The sequence below is a fragment of the Diadema setosum genome, chromosome 10 (assembly GCF_964275005.1).
Source record: "Diadema setosum chromosome 10, eeDiaSeto1, whole genome shotgun sequence".
NCBI classification, from domain to species: Eukaryota; Metazoa; Echinodermata; class Echinoidea; order Diadematoida; family Diadematidae; genus Diadema; species Diadema setosum.
This window is the reverse complement of record NC_092694.1, coordinates 1776865-1798411: the sequence shown is the minus strand read 5'-3', so window position 1 is coordinate 1798411 and position 21547 is coordinate 1776865. Positions and strand designations below refer to the sequence as shown.

Genomic DNA, 21547 nt, shown 5'->3' with positions numbered 1-21547 from the left:
AAAAGGAGAAAAATGATTGCAGAAGAACTTCACACACTCTATAACAGGTTCTCGAAAGTGTAATTTTAAAGGAAAGTTGATGTGAAGTTTTATTATTATTTCATAATTCATTGAAGATTAACCTATAGTCCCTAGAAACGAAAGTTTACACTGTCCACGGTGGCACCAGAAATATAACTGCTCCCTCCCCCAATTTTAAAAACGTGGCGCCGGCCGGCCGTGGAAAGGACATATGTTTTCCCCAAGAATATATATATATATATATATATATATATATATATATATATATATATATATATATATATATTTGTCTTTTCAATCTGACCCTACTTCAGGATGGATATAATTACACTATATAACAGTTATGGTTGTAAGTTATTACAGTCTATTGCCTTCAGGATTTTATCACATACTTTTATCTTGAAAGTTTTTACATTTAGGGTTGGTATTACATGCAAGGTCTATACAGGTACAATGAACTACATTCAGCGTTGTTGTTTAATTAATACACTTAGGGATGGCACACGGGACTCGAGAGTTAAGTATATTAACCTTTGAATGTCCAGTATGTATCATACTCGAAGTACTTGACGTAACTCTGGTATGTTAGATTATTTCCCCGTCAAAATAAGCTCTGTGCTGTCCCAGCGGTGAGGGCAGCAGTTCGAGACTTCCTGCGAGTACAGTGCTGATACGCATTCGTGCCTCTTGCTAGCTGTGCTGTGAGTTCTTCTCGTTTATTTAGTGCAAGGATTATTTTGGTGGTGTGTAGCCATTGGCTTTGCTGTAGTTGCCGCTTGTTGGTGGTGCGTAGTGATGTAAAACGTTAATGGGAATGCTGTATTGTTGACTAAGTGTTAACTTCACTGCAATTTAGAAGGAAGGGCAATAAATCCGGTGAGAATTCATCGTGTGTTGTTCACATTTTGCGTGCGAGCTAGCTGTGCAGTTTACCATGTCGAAGAAGACTGTAGTGTTATTCACAGGTTAGCCTGTGGCTGTGTGTAAGAACGATCAGTTTAGTTGACCATTCATCTGTTCATTGGCATTGCCATTGGTGGCATTGCCTTGGATTGGTGCCGGCCAATGATGCCTATCGGCTATGGTGGTCTGTTGTGGTGATTGGTTTCAACGAAAACGAACGTGCTTTACATCTTAGAATAGAACTAATCGTTAATATGTATATTTTAGCTGTAACTGTTTATAGTGTTAGGCCTATGACTCTTGAGTCATTCATGTACAAATGTTTAGTGGCCAGTCGTACAACTCCTGAGTCCTAACATTCCATTAGAGTAGAAAGTTCTACTATTAAGTACTAACGTTAGATGTGTAATAGTCGTGTATCGTGTTTACTCGGAGGCCCTAGTGTAGTGGAGCTAGTTAGAAAGTTTACATGTAAACTTACCTAGTCAAGAATGATGTGTGACAACTGAACGTATATTACTATTACCATTTGTATTATAATACTGCATTAGTAGGTCCTATACCGAGAATTCAAGAACTAACTGCAGCAGCGACCCCAACACGTACTGTTATTGGTTACAGCGCCGCGCGCGGGGGTTAACTGAGAACCAAAGAGGTTCTATAGAACCTCTTTGCTGAGAACTAACCCCAGGGCGCTCCTTGTTTGTACACAGTACTCAGTAGGCTAGTTATGGTGTGGGAGCGTGGTGTTGGGGCTGGTCGCAGTTTATCTGAGAACTTGCTGAATAAATTGGCACCCGCACCAAGGACATGCAAGGTTCGACCTCCCGTGCAAGGTTGGACTGCTCGCAAAAATACAGGATCTAGGCCTAACTAAGGTTAGATAGGTTAAAATACTTTCCACATGTACTGATGTAGCAGACGGTCAAACTTTGGACAGTGTTGTGGTTGAATCATGGGTGGTTTGTGTTTGTTTGTTTGGGCCCAGTGTTGAATGATCTGCTGAAATCCTGAATGGAGCTACCCTCTTTGAGGGGCCTACTACTCTACTGATCTTGCCATAAGTTGCATTATATATCTGTTTTGTTTTGTTAGTGTTTTTTTCCATTTTTATACCTAACACCAGTCCATTGCAAATTATGTTATTGTCTTTTAAAACTTATCCTACATTGTATTTGTTACATGTTTTATTTGACATCAGTTCTTTTTTGTCCAATTCCAGTGGGATCCCTGGCCTGTGACATTGCATGCCGTTAGTGTTTGCAGAACACAAGGTGCTTATGAATTTGTTTTACAAATTTTAAGCCCAACTTGATACAGTTTTGTGGGAGATAGAGCTGTAACACCAACACCTGCACTAGCACCCAACTATCAAATATATATTCACTGCTTAGTGCTATCCAAGTGTTTACATTGTGGTCACACATGAAAAATCATGGCTCAGACTCAAGTACCTTGTCCTATAATGTACAACTGTACTTAGTAAAACGTGTGCACCCCAAGCCATATTATTATTTGTGTTACAGTTGTTTTGATGATAATTTTTACCAGTAATCGTTGTTATGTTGTGATTTATAAAATGCAATCACATAAAGTTAAACTATTTTCTCTAAGGTAAAGTCAAGCAATGCATGTTGATTTTCAGATCATCCGTGATATGAGCATTGTACTTGTTATTGTAATTTTAATTGCTGTCTCCCAAGAACCATTGGTGGGATGCTTACTGAAGAAGGCTGCTGGATCAGGGTCAACAGCTAAAGGTAGACATGCTTGTAGCCATCTACTGTAGCTGCTAGTTTAAACTAAGAAATAAGAAATCTTCAAGTTTGTGCACATCATTGCTCATGATGATTTTGTGCATTTGTCTTTACAGGAAAGATGCAGATTACTTGTGACGCCATGGAATAGAGTATCAGGACTGCATTGAAATCATGTCTGCAGAACCACCTCTACAGGAACCACTGGAATTAGGATAGAAGTCATGTTGCAATTCTGGTGTTGACAATGACCATGGAGGTTTGACCCTGCAGCATGGAAAAACCCATTCAGAAAGGAAGTGAATGATGCAGAGTGCATTGAAAGTGTGTATTTTATACATTCCATGGTAATTTGAAATATTCGCAATAATTAAGATCCTGCTGACCAATGTGAGTTGTTTTAGTATGACCTTTTTTTTTTGCGTCAATAGTTTCTAGAGTCGTCAAATCCATGTGCACCTGGAAAAGAACCACTCTGGGAAATTGAGGTACAGTGTAGACACAAACATTTCAGATTATTTGAATCATCTGAGGGAATAAGCTGCTATACACAATTGACACTAACTGTTTACATTGACATTGCCTTGCCTGACATGGCAGGGATAGAAGCATTCTGCATGTCAAACCCGCTGCAACCTGATAGCTTTCCAGACAATGTAGAGTCATCAACAGAACAGATGATGCCACTAGATGAATCAGTGCCACAGTCTGGTGCTAGTGGTGGGAATGGTGGTGGTGGTGGTGTTGCTCAGCACAATACTTGTTGTAAGAGAGCATCGTCCTGCAGCACCGTCAGTGGCAACCTTGCCTTGGATCCAGTGATCACCTGTAAGCTATGTCTCTGTGAGTGCAAGCTGCAAGAGATGCACAAGATGCATAAGTGTGCATGTGTCTACTGCAAGAAGGTAAGATGAGAGTGACCCTCGAGCTTCCCTGTGCCTATTTATAAATCACTCTACACATAATACGCTCACTACAAAACTCTGTAAGGCCGTTTGAAGATTTGTGCGTATGAAACCTCATGGGAAACTCCATTGTCACAATTCTAGTTCAAGTAAATTTGTTCTTGAGGTTGTCAGTGGAACTGTGCATACATGCTTGTCATTTTATAGTCAATAATACTGTGCAATCTGCATTACTCAGCTCAAACTGTGTCAATGTCATACACCTAATAAAGGATGGAGACATTATTGCCTTGTGATAGGGGTTTTGATATCAGATCCAATCAGAATGTGATCTTGGAAAATGAGGAAAGTTTGTTTTACAAAAAGGAATGGAAAAGAGAGAGATAAAGACACAGACCTGTGTACATGGCTGCCAGAATATACAATGTACAGTACAAGTTGGGAGAGTATACCAGTTAGGATAATGATTTTGGGTAAGGTCAGTAGTACTAGAACAATTTTGCCCAGTAATATTGATTAGTGAACTTGCTGGATAACTTATTTTTATTTTGGGATATGCCAGAAAAAATACTTTCTTGCCTGTGTGCTTTTAAAATTGAGACATACAGACTGTTTGTACAACATGTATTATATTTTTAAGATGTCAAAGATTTACATGTTGACATGATTTCATTTTAAACTATATTATATTCAGCATAGGCATTGGATATTCATGACAAGTTTGGAAGTTTGTTATTATTTTGCTTCTCTCCAGCTTACCCCCCCCCCCCCCTCCTTATCTGAACAAGTTGATATTGCTTGATCAACCATTTAAATAGTATACATCTTGTTTTATACCAAAACTTTGGGTTTTAAATCAAAATATGCGACGACATGATGACGTCATGAACCAGTCATGGAATTTTTGTCGGGTGGGCGGAGTGACGAGAAGTGCCTTACACAGAATGTAACAGCCACATGACTACTACAGCTCTTATAGATGACTTAGAGAATAATTTGCACTGCAACTGACAGTAATCTGAGTTTCTTTTTGTTGATTATCTTTGGCAGTGTCTGAGGCAGTACCTCATTGTTCTGACTGAGGAGGGCGCCATTTCCACCGTGACTTGCCCTGATGCTGCATGCAAAGAACATGGCAAAATTGATGAGCAGGAGGTAAGGCAGTGATCCAGAAATGGAAACACTAAAGATCAAGTGATTATTCTCCAGGAGACTAGAGCTTAAATGTTTTCCAAAGACACTTTTGCTTGAAGAAGGTGGGTCAACTGGGTGTCAGATGCCAATATGAACAGCAGTCTTATCTTGTCTACTTTTTGTACATAACTAAGTCAAGTTTTGGTTACATGTTAGCAATGCTCAGAAGCGTTTTCTGAAAGCTGTTATTTTTGTTAAAGGACATTAAGAAATATGTGGACAAGGAGTTGTTTTCCGTAGGCACAGCAAAGCATTTGAAAGATACATATTTCAGTGTTTTTATTTTCTTACTAGTTCGTGATCACATTGACAAGTTTACACTTTGTATGAAAACATTTCTGTGAAAGTTGGGTCAATCAAGGAGATGCTAGAAGGTACATTGTATGTCCAACAAAGGAAATCAAGTCAAAAACAGAAGAAGAAAAAGAAATCAGTCACACCCTTTTAAATTGATGGCAAATTCAACCTGACATATCTATGGCAGTGCTGCAAATGTTGGCAACTTCTTTGTGTCCTCAGAAAAGTGATATAGTATTCTGCCCATAGTTGTACTAATTGGTATGACTGATAGTGTGACATGTCATGTTCTTGGATGTTTTTGCCCCTATGTAAACTACAGGTGCAAAATCTAATATATTCCAAATGTAAGCCGCATTCATTACTAATTCATCAATTGCCCTTGCTTTTGAATTTCTCATGTAGGTACGACTCCTTGTGGATGACGTCATTTTTGAGAGGTTCAAAATGGTCAAATTCATGAAAGGTAAGTTTCTGTTTGGGGAGAATATTCCTGTAAAATAGCACACACCTCAACCATACATGAAGACATGGCCCAAATTCACAGTGGTGAATAAATCAGGGCCCTATTTCATAAAACTTGTTATCAGTGACAAGCTGTTATAGTTGTTAGAGGCTACTGAAATTCTTGCACCTGATTGGCTGAGAGCAAATTTGTCATAGAAATATAGCAGCTGTCACTGATAACAGGTTTTCTGAAACGGGGCCCTGATCAATGGTTTAAATTTAGTCTGTGGTCTAAAGTAAACCTGGATGTAATATCCATACTCGGCCACCATATGCTTTCATTATTGGACTTCTGTCAGCATTATATACGATCTCAAATTTGCACAAACCTTTGTGAAATCTGACTTTGTATGTGCAGATGTCTGGTTACCTGTGTAATTGAAGTCTGAAACCAGGTTACTTTGTTCCTTGAAACCTTGATTTCTTTCTACATTTTGTTCTTTGTATGGCAAAAACAAAAAAGCCAAAAATGAAGAAATCTGTACATACTGTAGTAGAGTAGAAGATGTTTTCACCTTCACCTCTAATTTTGATGCACAAGTTAAACTTTTTAAAAATGTATCCTTCAGTGTGCAGGCATATTCTTTTGATCTCCTTGTGTTGTATTTTCACCTTGGTTTTGTTTGAGTCGAAGGTCATATGAATGAGTTACACGAGTCTCAATGAATTAAAATTAGCTCAAACTGAAATATGATTTGATAATATGCTATTACTGGCTGTAATATGATTGATGTGTTCTTTCCAATTTCCACCAGGTAACATATGACTTGATTTTCTGTTTATCAAATCTTATAGAGGTAGAACTTGACCCAAACCGAGCTTGGTGTCCCAAAATGGGTTGCGATGCTGTGTGTAAAGAGAAGAAAGGTGAAGACAACAAGGAGAAACCAGGCACAGCCAAGGGAAAGAAGCACGCCCCACCCCAGGGAAAGAGATTTCTGTGTCCTAAAGTAAGGCATGAGATAGCATGTGTTGTATTGATGATAACATGACATGCAGTTGATATCAGTGCCATGTATTTCACTTCCATTGTGGACAGAGTGTTAAAGACACACCTGTACACTGTATGATAGAATGGGGCAAGTCTTGTCTAGGGGAAACCTGTTTTCTGGTGAAGCAAAGAGATTGATAGCATGTAGTATTTTGTGACAAAGTTGTGATATTTGATATGCATTGTGCATACAAATACAAGTTGTCAGATCTCATTCTTTTTCTCATTTTTTTTTTGTAGTGTTTTTGGAGGCAGGGATGATGGAGAAAGGTGACCTTTTCTGGATCCAAATTTTGTGTGGTGACAAAAATGAGCTTAAGTGTATTTGTATAAAGGAAGGATGTTTTGTACATCTGTACCCATAATTGCTGTGATCTATTTGTGAAAATGGAAAAGAAAGCATTTTTAATGAGTTGCATTGTACAGCATTTGTCAAATATGTGGATGCTACATGTATTGCAGGGATGGAGGTAATGTGTGGGATAGGATACAAGTCCTGTAAAATGCGCTCTTTCACCCGTTGAAGGTGAGTCCCGAGTATACTCGGGCAGGTGTCTGTGGGAAATGGGTGTTATAGCAAAATCAGCTCATCCTCAATGGGTTAAAGGAGTACTAGTAAGGATCATAGTCACACAATTTAAGTAGTTCATATCATATGGAAATATTGGTGATGAGGTAGGTCACTCAGTAGTTAACCCATTGAGGACGAGTCCCAAGTATACTCGGGCAGGTGTCTATGGGAAATGTGTGTTGTAGCAAAATCAGTCGGTCCTCAACGGGTTAATCTGCCTTGCAGTCAAATGACTCGCCTCCAAGCTCCATTGGGTCTAATATAGCCATTTTACATGTAATCATACTGTCCCTCTAGTGTTAAGCAAAAACATGATATCTCTCAAATAGGACATTAAATTTAGGACCAGTGTGTGAGGGAGTCGGGACTTCTACATGTAAAAGATTCCACTTCACTTCCTCACAAGAAGCTGGGTGCTAACCTGGTGAAAATGGTCCACTCCCACATACATTGTACCAACACCAGAAATCAGGCAAATGATGCTAATCCCTCATGGTCTGCTGCAGGTGACCACTAATACATGTAGTCAGGTGACCACTAATAGTCGGGTGATCACTAATAGTCTGGTGACCACTAGTAGCAAACAGTATCAACCAGGCACATTGTGCCATACAAGAAAAAGAAGGTGTAGAAATGTTGTGTTCACACAAAGTGTTTGCAGCTGTTTGCATGTTGATGTAAATATGCGTACCATTTATTTGGATCTAATTCTGTGGAAAATATTTCCAATTTTATCTCCCTTGTACATTTTAGTGTGGACTTAATTTCTGCTCCATTTGTAAGGCTGCATGGCATGGCCATAAACCTTGCAGTAAAATATCCCGTGGTTCAAGTGCTGGTTCTGGCAGGTCAAAAGGACCTTCACACTTTCTAGACATGCTTGGGTAAGTTTACACTTACAATATAGATGGTTTACATTATAGACTAAGATTGTGATTTATGTGAAAATATGGTGCAAACGCAGCAGTGGATTTGGGGATGAAGTTTGTAATATGGTGTTAAGAGTTTGTCTGTTTGTTTTTGTTTTGCAATCATACGAGGTCCATTCATCATTTTAAATGTACCTAGAGTAGGCGTTTCTGACCTGTTGTCAGTTAGAATAGAAATTGATTTCTTTTCCACTAAACACCAGTAGCTGAAATACAGCATGATGGATATTCGAAAAGACATTCATGAAGTTTCATATACCTGCTGTACTAAGAACAACCTGACAGTTTCCTGTACCTGCTTTACTAGGAACAGTTTAATAAAGCTGCATTATGAGTACATATTGTGCAGTGTGTCATGTGACCCTCTAATTATTGCCAGGCAAAGGCTGAAGGGATGACTAACTACTGATGTCATGGCCTAAATTTATATATGCTGGCAACTGAATAACATTTATTTATTGCTCATATTTCTGAAGGCTTGATGGTACAGTTTAAAGGATGATGGTTGTCTGAAACAGGAGAGATGTAGTATTTCTGTGAGGGGTGTTCCTAGAAAATATCTGTAAACATTCTTGAAAAATCACCCATAAAGTTAGTTTATGGAAAAAAAATATTTTCTGTAGGCTTAAAGGAGTACAAATAATTCCCTTTCATATTTCTGTGAAGTTTAAGAAAGTGATTAGTCTGTCTTTTAAACAATAGCAGGAATTAGCACCTTAACCTACACTGGAGAGCTGTACAATGATCCCCCTCCCCCTTGTACCACCCCCTCATTCTACTTGTGATGTTCCCTGTTTGTACGACTGTCCCATTGTACAGTGATGTTTCATCCTTTGTTTGTACCACATCCTCATTTGTGATGATTTTCTCTCCCTTTTACCTCTGCGTCATTGTAAAATGATGTTCCTTCTCTCGTACCAGTGCCTCATTGTGCAAAGATCTTGCCCTCCCTTTTGTACCACAGCCTTGTTTGTTCTGATTTTCTCTCCCTTGTACAACTGTCTCATTTTACAGTGATGTTCCCTCCCTTGTACCACTGCCTCATTTGTTCTTATTTTCTCTCCCTTGTACCACTGCCTCATTTGTTCTTATTTTCTCTCCCTTGTACCGCTGCCTCATTGTAGAATTCAAAAGGATGACTCAGATGAGGCCAAGATCAAGCGCTGTCCATTTTGTCACATCCCCATTGAGAGGGACGCTGGCTGTGCTCAGATGATGTGTAAGAACTGCCAGCATGTCTTCTGCTGGTACTGTCTCGCCAATCTTGATGTGAGTATTCCCTCTCTCTCTCTCTCTCTCTCTCTCTCCTCTCTTTGTATATTTTAATTGTATGCCACTTGTATTCATTAACTTTGAAGAGGGATCAGTTTTCCATCATGTTAAAGGGATCATATAGTTCTGGTTGAGACCTAATTTCAGGTTTCTAACATTTTTTGGTGAGATAATGAGAAACCTTTTATGAAATATGAAAGAACATGTAATTCCATGAGGAATTCAAGTTTATTTGATAAAAGTTGGTTTTGAAATGGCTGAGATATCCAAAACAGACCGATTCTAATAAGTGTGGGACCCACACTCTTTTATGATCGCTTTGTTTTACTTTGTTTTTGGATGTTTCAGCCATGCCAAACTCGATTTTCATCAAATAAACTTTGAATTCCTCTTAAAATGGTATGCTCTGTACTATTTCATAAGTGGTTTCTTGGTATCTCGCAAAAAGTTAAAAGCCCAATTCTCATCTCCACCAATACTGTACTATCCCTTTAAAATGTGTTTCAGTGAATGAAAAAAAGAAAAGTGTTATGAAAGTGTGCAAGCCTTTTATGACCAGGTGGTTACATAGAAATATCACTCTGCCAGAAATGGACTTGTTTTAGAACAAAGTGAGTGTTACAGTGTACATGTATATTGCCTAAGCTGAGCAAAAACCAAGTGTATAGAGAATTTAATAGAGTCAAACCTGTCTAAAGCCGCCACCCAAGGGAGAAAGAAAAAGAGGCCATTATAGACAGGTTATCCAACTTTGTGTGCATAGCCTACGTGTACATGTACATTGCACATGCATGTGTGTACGTATGCACACATGTGTTTCATGCATTGAACAATGCCGGTGATCATGACATTGTTGCACAGTAGCATGTGTACAATTCTGAAGAAAGCTAAACACTAGTGCATTGTTTCATATGACTGAATGAGTGATGACTGTAGCAGTGGCGATCACTGAACGTTGCCCAGGAATAACTGGCACGGCTACAAAGCAGCAAAACATGCTGAATTATCGGCTCGGCTATGGCTCCATCGTGTCTTTGGCTGCTATAGACAGGTTAAACTCTACCACGGGAAAGCAAATTTGTGACCGTTGGCCATGTTAGACAGGTGGCGGCTATGCACAGGGTCTTTAACAGGGCTTTTCTCTCGGGGGGGGGGGGGGGGGGGGATTTTTCAGTGGCCGCTATAGACAGGTGGCCACTAAGGCAGGTTTGACTGTATGCTATTTTATTGCCCCTTTCCCCTTTTCTTACTACCTTAATTTATACTTTGATATCAGTTGTTTTTTTTTTTTTTAAACTTAGGCCTACAATATGCCACATGTGTTTATGCGCACATGGCATGCAGGAGTGCCTTGTCATGTAGCACCCGTGTTTGTTTTTACAGTTGTGCTGTGCTGTTTGCTTCTTGGAACTGAATCATATTTAAAGGAAAAGAGGAGCAATAAATGGCTTGTTAGAGCCATGCATTGCAAATCAGAGGTTAGCACAGGCAGGATAGAATCAGCTGTCAAACATGACGGCATGATTCATTTCTCATTTCTTGTGTAATCTTTACAGAATGACTTTCTTCTGAGGCACTATGACAAGGGACCATGCAAGAACAAACTTGGACACTCCAGAACAACTGTTATCTTTCACAGGGCTCAGGTAGGAGGCCTTACATTGACTTTATAATATACTGTTATCTTTCATAGGGCTCAGGTAGGAGGCCTTACATTGACTTTATAATATACTGTTATCTTTCATAGGGCTCAGGTAGGAGGCCTTACATTGACTTTATGATATACTGTTATCTTTCACAGGGCTCAGGTAGGAGGCCTTACATTGACTTTATAATATACTGTTATCTTTCATAGGGCTCAGGTAGGAGGCCTTACATTGACTTTATAATATACTGTTATCTTTCATAGGGCTCAGGTAGGAGGCCTTACAGTGACTTTATAATATACTGTTATCTTTCACAGGGCTCAGGTAGGAGGCCTTACATTGACTTTATAATATACTGTTTCACAGGGCTCAGGTAAGAGGCCTTACATTGACTTATGCTGTGTTGAAATTTACATCAAGCCTCTTACAGTGATTATGTGTGTGTGTTTGTTAAAATATCAGTGAATCTATTTTTTTTTCCCAATTGAACATGACGATCTTTTACAGAAGAATTCAAGTCTTCAACACAGCAGCTCTCAAAATTGTCATTGAAAATGCTTTTATGTAATTATGCTAAGCTTAAAGTTACTCCACCTTTTTAATTACACACTATGCACCATTAAACTCTTCACAGACGCACTTGCTCACATGCAGAAACAAATATTAAACAATAAGGAAAGTACCGAGTATACTGTGTGCTATGTGCTGTGACTATCCTTCCTTGTAAGAGTGAGCTGTTATGTGCATTACAAATTTATGTGCAATTCAATAATACTTAGACTGCAGAAACAAAAGAATTACAAAATCGTACTGTGGCCACTGAATCAGTACTCTCTCCATTTTCTATAGAGGATTTCAGCCAAGCAATGTTTTCAGTCTTATACAGGGACCAATTAGAGAAAGTGTTGTGTTGTACAGAAGGTTTTGTTTGTAATGAAATGATTCATGGTGTCAATACATCTCACACATCTAAATGTTACTTTGATGATAGTTTGTGAATGCTGGTATTCACTCAAGCTGCCAAAAAAGCATGAAAAATTATTCTATTAACAATTACTTGAGACCAAAGCCATTTATGCACAATACAGCTGACTTAAAGTGTGTGTACAAAAGAGGCTCCATCCATTTTGGTTGTAACTTACCTGGTAGCTGAACACTCACATGCCTGAATATAACTTTGAAGGTTAACTCCATTTTGAAATGCTTTATATCAGATATTGTACCAAACGATGCCACAATGCATTGAAACAGCATGATGACACAGAATGTGTAAAAATATTTTGGCTACATTCCAAATTGCTTTAGACAGACTAAGATACTAACATGGAACTACATCAAGAAATACATGTAGAAGGATGTTCCACTTATTAAGATATTTTTTTTTTTTGTGGTCATAAAATCTGGTTTTTGAATGTATGAAAATTCCTGATCAAAGAAAATCTAATGATGAGATGTCTTATAATTATCAAAAAGAGCACATACAATTTTTCTATTTTATTCATAGATTAATGTGGCAAGTTTGAAAAAAAGCAGTGTCACATTTTGTCGCTTTGGTTTTCTGTATTTCCTTAATTTTCAGTACAATTGACTTAAATTTTGAGGAATTACTATTAGAGGGTATTACTTCCTCATTATGTATGCAAGCAATGGCATGATGATAATAGATGGACATTACATGAAAACTATTCATGTTGTGCAATGCTCTCTTTTCTTGTCTCACAGATTGTGTGTGTCTTTGCTGGCTTTGGATTCCTTTTGCTACTTGCGTCACCATTCCTTCTCGTGGTGGCGCCCTGCATTCTGTGCTGTAAGAGCAAGTGGGGCAGCATGTGTGACGATGATGCAGATATTCCTGAGAGCTAGTCTCCTCTCCAAACAGCTTCCAAATATATATGACACAGTATGTATGTTTGTAGAATCATATATTCAAAAGTACAGTGTCCCGTCCTGTATTGATTTTTGAAATATAATCAAATATTAAGCTCTGTCTTTTTGTGCCTCTCAAGTTGCAATTTCCTTCTTCTTTGGTTTTTATTTATTCATTTATTTATTTATCTTTTTTTGTGTGTGTGTTTTGTCTAGGTAAGTTACAGTCAACAAAAATACCAGAGCTGTGGCATGCAAATAATATTCATGTGCAACAATGCATGGGTATTCTGCACCTGCAAATACTTGGGTTTTCTGTTCTATTTAGTTTTTGTTTGTTTCCTGTAACAGTGGACATCTTTGCTTTTAAGCAGTATTTCTGTTGTTTATTTAGATTTATGTTGACATTTCGAGCAGTCTTTGTTGTATGGCACTGAACCTAATATGCAGATGTTGTATTCTTAGCTGGGTGCAAGTGATAATGAATAACATAAAAGAGTTCTCAGTGTTAGTATTGTGTACATTATACAGTATGTATTGGTGTGTATTGAGGGATCAGGTTTGTGAGGATATGTGTATTGTTTGAAGAAAACAGTTCTTTTCCTATTGAAATGTGTATTTGTGCTTGCCGATGTACTAAATGGTTTATTTGTTTATATATTTTTAAAAAAATAGAATACCTTTGAACTCTTCAAATGTAGGACAATTACCTTTCTAAGAAAAAATATGAAATATTGATGATAGGTGTAGAATTATGTTTTTAAGCAGTCCCCATTTATTATTTTCTTCCTTGCTTTAAGAACCATGGTAAAAAGGGTAAGTCCACCACTGGGAGATGGTAAATGTACACAATCTGAATGTATTGTATATAAAGAAATTACCTGGATTGTACAGAGATGTTTTGAAATAGGAAGGATAAGTGCAAACATGGCTGAGCCAAGGGTATCATCTTCCATTTTGTATGAAGTTCATTTTTTTTTTTATTGATATTTCCATTATTGCCCTATAGCATGGTTTACTGCGTGTTCACATAGAGCAATAATCCAGGTCATTGGTTCTTTTTGCCATGGTGCATGTTGCACAAAGTACAACAGTCATTAGTATTATTTATTAGTGCTTGTTTTGGACACAAGGTATTTTAGCACATTACTCAAAGAGAAGGCTGAGCTTTCTTCTTTCCCCGTCTTTCTTGTCTGTCTTTAACACACACTGGGTAATGTTATTCAAGGTAGAGAAAGGGTGACACCTAATTTATGTTAGTGTACATTGTGTATGCATAGGAGCATTCCAGACAACTTTTCAGGAGCACAAAACGGTGTGTAGGCTTGTACCTACATTACATGTAGTGAAGATCTGGTCATTATGTAGTAATGATGTCCACATAGCTAGTGACAATCTTGTCTACAAGAGAATCACTAGAAAGATTTTTGATGTTTATTTTCAATTGAGATAAATTTAGAATGACGGTTCTAATATTTCCCTTATGATGACAGTGATGATACAATGGGTGATTTCAAGTTACATGTAGGTGCTAGTGCTAGTACTAATATCTCCGCACTAGCACCTGCGATAAAACCAAACTTGAAATCAGATGGTGTTGGGAGATTGACCTCAAAATTATGACATATTTCCAGTAGTTGGTGCTGGGCTCGGTGTTGAATGTCATCCGCTGTACCAAGCTCTGCAGTTTGTGTTGGCGATTCACATGCTTTTTCCCCATTGACTAACACTAGCCCCTAGGGATTATCAATGTCACTTCAAGTTCGGTGCTGGTGTTAGCGCTGCTGTGCGAGACCCACATTCATGTCTATAAGTAGATGCACGTTGTATGTGCAAAGTCTATGATAATGCAATGGTTGCCACGTAACATACACAAACACTCTAGACATGGCTACATAAATTTGAGCCTGGAAGCATAAGTAAGATCGTTGTATTTTGGAGAAGGGATAAAATTTGTGCATTTTAATCCGTTTTCCTCATTTTGTGGCTAAAACTACGCAATCATGATTGCATCTTTTAATAATTATTTGACTTTAATTATGCGCCATCCCTTTTTTCATTGCGCAATTTCCACAGACTTCACTGTGGTTCGATGCTAGCCCCTAATGTTGGGATCAATAATTTTGATCAGTATCGTTGCTCTAATCTGACCGTCCTTGTTGGAACTCGATCTAAGGCAGTCATTTGGGAGCTAGCACCAGTACGTAACTTGAAATCACCCAATGTATCTGTAATAAATGAACTGACAATAGCTATTATCAGCAGAATGTACATGTGATGGTTGGAGCCAAGATAATAACTACACCTGTACAGCTCTATGATATTTTCCAATTTTTACCAGTGTAGCTTTTTTGTTATCAAGTAGCCACCATATTTGTCTGTTTACCCCCAAAACTTTGGAAGAGATTACCATTAGAAATCAAGGAATCCCTAACTGTAGCATCATTCAAATTAACACATTAAACACTTTTAATGGTTTACTCTTGTTAAGCTTATCAGGAGCTCTTACAGTGAAGAAGAATATGTGTAAATAAGTTCTACACTTTATATATTGATATTATTATTATTATTATTATTATTATTGTTATTATTATTATTATTATTATTGTTATTACTATTGTAAATTGCATCATAATCACCTGTGTAACAAAGCTGCTATTGTCTATTCCTTTTATGTTCCCTTACAGGGAACACTCGTTAAATTGTGGGAGGGAATATCTGGCAAATAATGGTTTCCTTTTTAACAATATGATTAAAGAGTTTTCTATCAAAATGATATGCAGGTGTATCTGGTCATCATAAAGTCTTGATATAGAATGAGTGTACGCAAGATACTATTGTATTACACACACAGAAATACAGACACACAGACACACACATGCTTACAAAATCAATTTGCATTGTTTCATCTGAAGACAAGTACTAATCACGTGAACTTTCTCACATTAGAAGCCAGTACAAAGAGAAAGTATTTCAGTACTCACATAAATGATACAACTTGTAAATATTAACTTTGGATCTGAATTTGTATATATGTAGATGTAAAAATGGGATGTGCCTATCAAGCCATGTATCTCATCTATTTATTCCAGAGGGTCTTTGTTTCCTATCACATTAGATTGACTGAGGGGGCTGGTTCCCATGTCTCGACTTTCTATCATCATTGAAGACATTTCTGCTGCTTTGACTCTCATCATATTTGCACATTTGGTTCCATTTTTTATTCACTATTTCATATTTTGAATATTTCATTAAAGTAGAAAAAATGTATGAGAGTGTATACAGTGAATAATGTCAATGTAATGTAGAATCTTTAGCAACATAGATGTAGATTAAATTATGCTTACTACAGCTGTATGTCTATTTGGGTGTGATTTCTTCCTTCTGGTACATGCACTGTACAATTACAACGTATTGAAGATTTTAAGCATTGGAATGAAAGTAGAAAGAGGTGAAAGATGTGGAAATATGTGTGATACCAGAATACTGTCAGCCTTGAGAAAACATGTCTGCAAATTAATCTGAAGTTTAATACAGAGTCTTAACTCTGCCACGTAGCCATATTGGCCATGTGACAATATGTTGTTTTGTATATGAAATAACACAAAATTTTAATTCAAATTCATGAAATTCTTCCGTCGAGATGCTTTCATTGCAACTGATTGACAAATTGCCCTGCATCGACGTACGTTGATGCAGGGCAATTTGTCAATCAGTTGCAACAAAATTTTCATTTCTTAAAAACGAAGAAGAAATGCCCTCCATACTGAACAAAATATATGTGATAATGTGTTCTCTAACACTGCAGAAAGAGGAAATCAACTCCTTCACAGGAAGTAAGAGGGACATTATGGTCACATGATCAAGGGAATCATATGCCCAGTCAGGTGATTAACAGATCAGACAGTCATATCTGCCTCAGTACCTAGCAGATTACCCTCAAAGTACATGTACAACTTCTTTCTTATGTTAATCATCCAGTAATAGAATGAAATATGTTCCTTCTGTCCTGTACTGCATGTTGTGAATCAATAAATTCACAGTGAACCGGTGAATTAACATTGGAAATTCTTGCTCTTTCATTATTGCTGAAAACTAAGAATAAGTAAATGTTGGTATTGATGATGAGATAATGATGAGAGTAATGATGATTTGATTTCTCTTTAAAAAGGCATGAAGTGGTGGGATTTGGAATGGCAAAAGTTTAGCCTCCCCACTGAGAGACTACAGGTGGGTTTGCTGTGCTAGAGGTACAAACATATGAAGAGTTTTATTGCAAAATGGGCTAAGCACCATTTTTAAACATGTCAAAGTATGTCCAGCATGAGATAGACCAAAATTAAACCTTTCCAGTAATAGGTCTATCTCACTTGTGATGTAACAAGGAATATTCTAGAAGTTAGGATTCAAAATATCTTTTATTTTCTTATATTTTCCTTGGTCTTTTTTAAGCTGCTTTAATCACTAATGTCTCAACTTAACAAAAATGGAATTAGCTCATTTTGTGATGAATCTCTTCGTATAATGGTATCATTTTGAAAAGCAGGGGCCTGTCTTATAAAGACTTGTGATAGAAATCAATCACAAGTTTCCTGTGAGCTTCAATGCAAGTTGCGATTGATTTGGGGACTTGTGATTGATTTGAAGGCTTTATAAGACGGGGCCCAGAAATGCTACTTTGTCATTTTTTCTGTTAAGTACAAATAAGCAAGCTATCTAATTAATATGCATTACAGTGTCTTATTTTAAAACATTCCCCCCCCCCCCCCCCCCCCCCCCCCCGGGGGAAAAAAATATATATATATATACTGGTAGGAGATCACATCTTAGAAGTTTAAAACTGCAAAATAACTGCAGTTAAATACGGTCGTAAAATGTGAACAGTTTGGCAAAATAGAAATGCATTTTTTTGTCATTGAGTATCATGTAGAGTTGGATTCCATCCCTAGTTGCTTACCTGGTATATAAAGTATGGCTGTGAGAGATTTTGCCTTATCTGAACTGGGATTGTATGCAGTAAATGTATAGTTGAATTTGAATTTTATTTTTTCTTCTGAATGATCCAATCGTACAACAAAGACAACAAATGCTTTTACCAACACCCCACTCCCACGCACACACACACACACACACAAGGCAAGCATGATTTATTAGAAGATTAAGAATACAGAGCAAAAGATTATTCATTTGTTTAATTTCTATATTCCCATGAAATAGAATAAATTTGAGAACTTAAGAGTTAACATTTGAATGGCTAGAAGTAATTACAATGTATTTTTGGGTTACACAGCTTGACAAATGAAATATCAAGGAAATTATGTTGTGCTCTTTGAACTCCATTGACATACCCCTTTTGACAACATACTTGCAAGGTGGGTTACCCCCTTTCAATTCCGTTGAGGTTTACCTAAGCTATCTGAATGCGTATAAGTTGTAGAGATACTGTAAAATGAGCAGACGAGAGAAATTTGATGAAAAAAAAAACAAGTTTTCAACACTTGGAATCTCAACAATTTCACAATTAAGTTTGACGGTCACCATGGAAGTCATTGTGATAACTGTCTGGTTTTAACAGTATTTATGTTATTAATGTTCATAATCAAAATATGTCTTCAATCTTCAAGCAGGTCAATCCCTCAGACTGCCTTATCAATTCTCTCTCTTCCAGAATCGAGATGAACAAGAAAAATAAATCTTGATACAAAGTTGTTGTTTTTTTTCAGGAATTTTGCGTGAGAAAGAAGATAAACACAGAAAGACAATAACATTGATCAAAATCTCTAATATTGTGTTGTCTTTTGACCGCATCCAAATCATACTGTTTTGTATGTCAACTGATGTCACTACTAGATCATGCAAATATGTTCCTCATTTACAAATTATATATTTTCTGAGTTCATATACTTTTTTTTTTTGTGGCACATATTCACAGTGTAGGAAGTGAGAATATATGGCGAGCTGTGTCGTCATGAGGATCACAAAAACGATGATACTCTAGTTTCATCAGGGGGCGTTTCATCAACGAGTTCGTCGGAGTTTTCACCGACGAATTTGCTATCAGCCAATCAGACGCAAGGATTTACACTGACAACTGTTAATAACTAATGAAATCCTTGGTCTGATTGGCTGATAGCAAATTCGTCGGTGAAAACTCCGACGAACTCGTTGATGAAACGCCCCCCAGGTCTTGAAGTAATAGTTGACCTAAACACAGTGACCCCCAATGAGTTTATTCATGAGCCACTCTGCGAAATGATGACAGTTATTCGTGAGCAGATTATACTGGCCAAATGTTGGACTATACTGCGCCGCTATTCTCTCTGCTTGTGCCAACGAGCAGTTGCTGGATTTCTGCAGACTCCAGATCGCTGGGCAGATGTGTGGATCACGGCCGATCGTACCCTTGCTGTAGTCTGTCATAACACTTGCGCCCCATTCGAATGTTTTACCTCGGAAATACACGAAGGAATGGTCAAACTTGTAGGGATTCACCTTTCCTTTTGGTAGCTGCATGCTTTGTGCGATCTTATCGTTGAGCTCAGCAGGCGAGTAAAGGGCAGGTGGTACGGGAGGTCCGACGCTTGGTTTGGGCTTCATCCGATCGGGAGTTCCGCAGAAGAAATCCACGAATTCGATGGCACCCAGCCAGACATCAGCTGTTGAGTCTGTTGATGAAGAAATGCAGGAAATAATAATTAGATTAAAGCTTGGAAGCTCTTGGAAAGGAATCGTGGTGCCTAATCGCTAAGGAAAACAAAAACAAAACACTTTTGCTCATCATATTTATAGTTAGTACAATGCAAGCGTCATGTGTACTGTTTTTTTGTTTTGGCCCATAAGTGTGGGGTAAAGAAGGTTCCAGAACGTTTAGCTGATCGATGGTGTCAGAGGAACAACATGAAACATATATGCGCGATGAGCGTGATCGGATACGTGCATGACTCACCTGTTAATTCATACAATAAGTTATACTTTCTTTATATAGAACTTACGCTTCTGTAGTCTTGGCAGGTGTATGTCTTAGCTTAGTCTTTTCAATTGACCATTACATTTTTAGAACCAAAATAGGCCTTTAAATAAAGTAATAGTAGCACGGGAGTAACACGTGAACATGTTAAAAAGAGAGAAAAATGTCGCTTGCATCACTAAATTATTACGACATATAGGCCTACGGGACCTAAAACGTATTCCATGAGGACTAGTACTGTCCCTATTATGTCTCAATAATACACAGTCATACGCACATTAAATGTATGTATAGTGAGAAAATTATGGTAAGATATATAGTACTATTCCTCATGAAATACGTTTCAAGGGTGGATCCAGGAATTCCCTTTTCTTATTTTCTTTCGTTTAACAAAAAAATAAAGAGGGGGTAAGTGGCGCGCGCCCAGTGCGTCCCCCTCTGCCACTGCGTTTTAGGTGCTGAATCATCCACATGCAGCTAATTGGTATCAGAGTCATTCGTTTCCTTCGCGTACGTTCAATTTCCACTCCCTGCCAAACTAATGTCATTATTATGGGTGCAGTGAGTTTTAAGGAAGTATGTCCGTCAGCCTATTTGTGAAGTTCCTAGCCGACCGAGAAGCGGGATTTCCTCTTTATATCCATCTTTACCCTTGCTTGCCTACATCTGGGCAGTCTTAGTCACGGAGCTTTAGAGCCCTGCTCTGCGCACTTAAGATTCTATAAGAAGACCGCAAAATAACATCCACAATCATTTTGTTCACTGATACTCTGTTTAGCTAGATTACGTAGACGGAATTGGAGAGGAAACAAACTGACACAGGTGGAATAATGATGTGTGATACATTAGGCCTACTGTTATCCTATCCAGGGCCTCTGTCTTCATTTCTCAGACATGGCAACCTCTTCGACCAATCGTCAAGCTAGATCATACAATCGGGAACTTTAGAGGAGGGGGACAGGTGGCCTAAAACATGTATAACAGAACAATAAACAGGGGCGGATCCAGGAATTCTGTAAAGGGGGGGGGGGGGGCGTGACTGATATTTCTGATGCCACTTCCGGGTTTCATTTCATTGTTTTCCTTTTTATTTCTTTTGTTTTTTACGAAAAATAAAGGGGGGGGGGGCGTGCGCCGGTTGCGCCCCCCTCTGGATCCGCCACTGATAAATGGCGTGTAATCATCACCATTTTGTCAATCCAAAATAAAATCCTAGCCCATCGTGTATAGTGGCAAACACGACTTCATGTCGACTCCGCGCATATTCAGAATAAAAGAAAAAACAACAACAACAAACAAACAAACAAATGATAGTAGCTCTATAGCTGTTCATAATTTGCACAGAATAGTTCCAACGTCAGTGATATGAAAATCCCGTTTTGCAGATCAGCGGTAGGAAGCCATTGATACCTTCCTATCGTCTACCGATGGTGGCATAAAGAAGAGTTCACGAGTGTCTATAGGACATCGCCTTCTTCTACGTTATATGTCATTGATATTAGTTATCTATTACACGTTATGATATACATCTACCCTCCCATATTACTGCACTCCTTTCCACTCTGATCACGTCCATCCTCAATCCAGGGAGGTGTGGGAGAGTAATTACATACGTAATATTATTCTTTGTCCACCATGGGGCTAATGATAAGTACTAATGTACTTCTCTCGAAAGGGTGATGTAAATTAAGACGCTGGACCCCCACTGGACATAGTGTATT

At 38.0% G+C, this 21547-nt stretch overlaps 1 protein-coding gene across 1 annotated transcript; it reads left to right on the top strand.

Moving 5' to 3' along the window:
* The first annotated feature begins 3274 nt into the window (after positions 1 to 3274).
* On the top strand, positions 3275 to 13015 carry LOC140234197 (probable E3 ubiquitin-protein ligase RNF144A-A). Its single transcript, XM_072314264.1, has 8 exons — positions 3275 to 3586; positions 4637 to 4741; positions 5483 to 5543; positions 6380 to 6534; positions 7900 to 8030; positions 9200 to 9344; positions 10904 to 10993; positions 12716 to 13015. The coding sequence occupies exons 1-8, from the start codon at positions 3275 to 3277 to the stop codon at positions 12854 to 12856; spliced, it is 1140 nt and encodes a 379-aa protein (XP_072170365.1). The 3' UTR covers positions 12857 to 13015.
* Positions 13016 to 21547: the final 8532 nt, after the last annotated feature.